The 3,404-nt window shown below is 38.4% G+C and overlaps 1 protein-coding gene across 1 annotated transcript in view; it reads right to left on the reverse strand.

The window, feature by feature from the left end:
* The window catches only part of LOC107097862 (calcineurin B homologous protein 2-like), a 16,939-nt gene that overhangs the window by 10,644 nt on the left and 2,891 nt on the right, over positions 1-3,404 (reverse strand). The window contains exon 2 of the mRNA XM_015395185.1: positions 2,316-2,388. Coding sequence (XP_015250671.1) covers positions 2,316-2,388 — 73 coding nt within the window. The remainder of the gene's footprint in view (positions 1-2,315; positions 2,389-3,404) is intronic.

Raw genomic sequence — 3,404 nt, forward strand, 5'->3', positions numbered from 1 at the left:
TCTGTCTGGCTGTGTGTTTCCTGGAAGGGGCCGCCTTTTACAGTTGATGTTTGTATCTCTGCTTCTGTCTCCTTGAACCCCAGTCGGCCTCGGCAGATGGTTCTCACTCTGAGCCTGGTTCTGCTGGAGGTTTCTTCCTGTTAAAATTGAGTTTTTCCTCTCTAATGTCGCTACAAGCATGCTTAGTGTGAGGGATTGTATTTGAGTCGATGAAACCTTTGAATAAATTTGACTGTGTGATCTGGTGAACTGTAAAGTGCCTTGAGATGTGTTGTTAATTGACGCTACAGGTCCTTCTCAAAATATTAGCATATTGTGAGCAGTGCCACAGGCTGATGCCTTTATGCCACTCTGCATTGAAGCAGTCATTTCTGCACAAGGATTCCCAACCAAGTATTGAATGCATAACTGTACATAATTATTTAAAGGTTAACTTTTTTATATTAAGAAAACTTTTCTTTTATTGGTCGGATTAAATATGCTATTTTTTGTGGCAATTTTGGGAATTTGGGGTTTTCATGAGTTGTATGCCAAAATCATCCGTATTAAGACAATAAAAGACCTGAAATATTTCAGTTAGTGTGCAATGAATCTACAATATAGTAATGTTCAATTTTTATCATTACATTATTGAAAATAATGAACTTTATCACAATATACTTAAATTTTGAGAAGGACCTATATATAATTAAACTGAATTGAAATCTGGTCTTGGTCATTTCCTGTTTGGACATCAGATGTTTATTGGTTTGAAACAAGCAGCTCTAAATATTTGTTAAATATGAAACCTTAGAGATGCTCTCTGACTGCCAGGTGCTGCTTGGTGCTAAGATCAGATCGTAACTTTCTTACAGATATCAGTTTTGTGTGGCAGAAAACAGCTTAGGGTCCATATCTAGTTCATTAGTGGAGCATCTGTATCTAGTATCGCAATGATTAAAGTTCATATGAGCTCTCTAACAATTAAATAAAAGCTCTTCTCCTTTGCTTTAGTTTAAAACGGCTTAACAGATTAACAGATCCAGTGTAGGTACCAGATCTGCTCTTGGCCCTACCCCTTCTTATGGCCCCTCACATCAACATTTGGCAACTCCACTTGGATAAACTGTACTGCTCCCGTTTCTTAAGGATCAAATCTCTTTTGGAGTCTAAACATATTATTACCTGTATTTGCTATTATTTTACATTGGCGATCTAAAGTAACCGAAATTAGAAAACAATCACCCTAAGTCTTCAAATAAAGTACTGGCTTCTAAGACTGAGCTCTAATATTTACCAAGGTAACAATCAAGTCTAAGCTTATTTTTATTGTTTTTATTTCAAGATCTGAGGGCAGGAAGGATAAATGGAAAATCTAAAAAATTTCATAGAGATTTTAGACAAAGAAAACAGTTATTTTACATGTAGAAAATCAACAGTTGTTGTTCACACAAAGCTAAAAATAGTGTAGCATAATATAGCTAACGGACCCTTCCAAAAGATGCTAACCTGTTAGCTACTGAACACAGTTAGCCACAGCGCTGCCCAGCTCTCCCCCTTTATATCATGGTTTAACAGTTACTTTGTTCACCTTATACACTTTTTTCAGTTTTGTTATCGATCAGGTAAAACTTCATTGGTCATTAGACACGCTGACGCCACAGATCCTCCCGAATCGTCACACTGAGCTGCATTATGTTATAATCGTTGCCTGGGAAACCACAATGTTTTACTTCATGACCACTGAACAGATCTGGTCCCTACATCGGCCTTAAATGTGCCCCGTTCTGCATTTATTTGGGATAATCTGAACTAGTGTTGCACTTATACTAATACCAGTATCAGGCGGGGCCCCGATCCAGCACTAAAATGGTGGTTTCAGTATCAACAAATAGGGCACTGATACCATTTTGAGAGCCAAATAATAATAAACTATTGTCACCCATTCCAGGTAGGCAATAAAAAGTTCTACTGGATTTACTTTGTATTAGTCTTTTTCCTGCTTTAAAAAGGTAGACAGCAGCTTGACAAAGCCATGATGGCAATTATTTTACATCCAAGTAGTATGCAGTTCTTCATATATACACACACATCAATTTCAAACAGATGGTATTGGTATCGGCCAATACTGCACAGCCAGGTATCGGGGCCAAAAACTGGCATCGGCGCAACAATAGTCTGAACCGGATTACATGGCAGCAAAGACTACCAGCAGGTAAAGATTCTTACTTCAGTTAGGATTAATGTGGTGCAGAACCATGACGCTTCATCTGTCTCTGATTAAACCCGGTTTACGCTGCAGCTGCCAGAGCCACAATGTTCTGAGCTGGACCAACCTGAGGTGTCCTCGGTTGTCTTTATCCAGAAACTGAAACCTCTCGTAGAGACGGAGGAGGTGGGCAGCAGAGACTGAAATTAGAAACAGTTAATTAGAGTCACACTGAGTTCCTCTAGGATTGATGTTCTGAGTGTGTAACAGCCAGTACCATTTAAATTAGCCCCATTTGGCTCACACTGGTTCTGAAATTTTCGATAAATATCTGTCTGAATTACAGAATAAATCCAGAACCCAAGAGGGTCCAACTGATCACCTGGAAATAACCCAAATAAAGGTGATTCCAACAAAAACATGCAGAAGCCTTTGTCAACTAAGCCCTCCTGAATATATGAGAGTGCACAAAGCTGATCTACTAGCCAGGTGAACACAGGGTCCGGTTCTCCAAAATGAGCAGAACAGTAGGTGCATCAAATTTAGATGTTGTCCTTGATGAACCTGCAAAACATTTGTGGGTCAGAACATGCAAATCACCGTCCTTCACCTTTTAACCTTGAGTTAAGCAGCTTGAACTGATAAGGGACCGGTCCATTATACTCCGCAAAGTCTCCCACAACCTCTGCTGTTACTCTGGGTAAAAAAAGAATCCTCCACTTCTATGTGGAAGAAGTTATTTTTCCATGTATTCATCTATTCCTCTATTTATTTCTGAATATGAGCGTGTTTTATTTCCCTCATTGCACAAAAAGTATCAATTAAGGTTGCAGGACATGAACCTCATCTTACTGATGCCTGAAAAGCTGCTCTCCAATGTAAGATGTTTTGGAAGGGAGTTAGACTCACTGAAGTTCAAGATTATTCAACATCTCTTTGGGGAAGCTATTTGTAACTTGTTTTGATTAAGATGTTTGTGAAACCCTCCCATCCTTTGGTTAATTTAAAGTAGTTGGTGAAATACTTTGCTTAAATAAAACAAACCGAACATCAGCAAAGACTTTATGTTCTCCCTCGCAAGGATTAATATATGGCAAATGAACATCATTCTTGTTGATAAAGACTATTACTTTTATTTTACTAGGTATAATACATATATATATATGTGGGTGCCTTGAGATGACATGTGTTGTGAATTTGGCGCTATATAAATAAA

Source organism: Cyprinodon variegatus, unplaced genomic scaffold (assembly GCF_000732505.1).
Source record: "Cyprinodon variegatus isolate N-32 unplaced genomic scaffold, C_variegatus-1.0 Scaffold729, whole genome shotgun sequence".
Classification (NCBI taxonomy): Eukaryota; Metazoa; Chordata; class Actinopteri; order Cyprinodontiformes; family Cyprinodontidae; genus Cyprinodon; species Cyprinodon variegatus.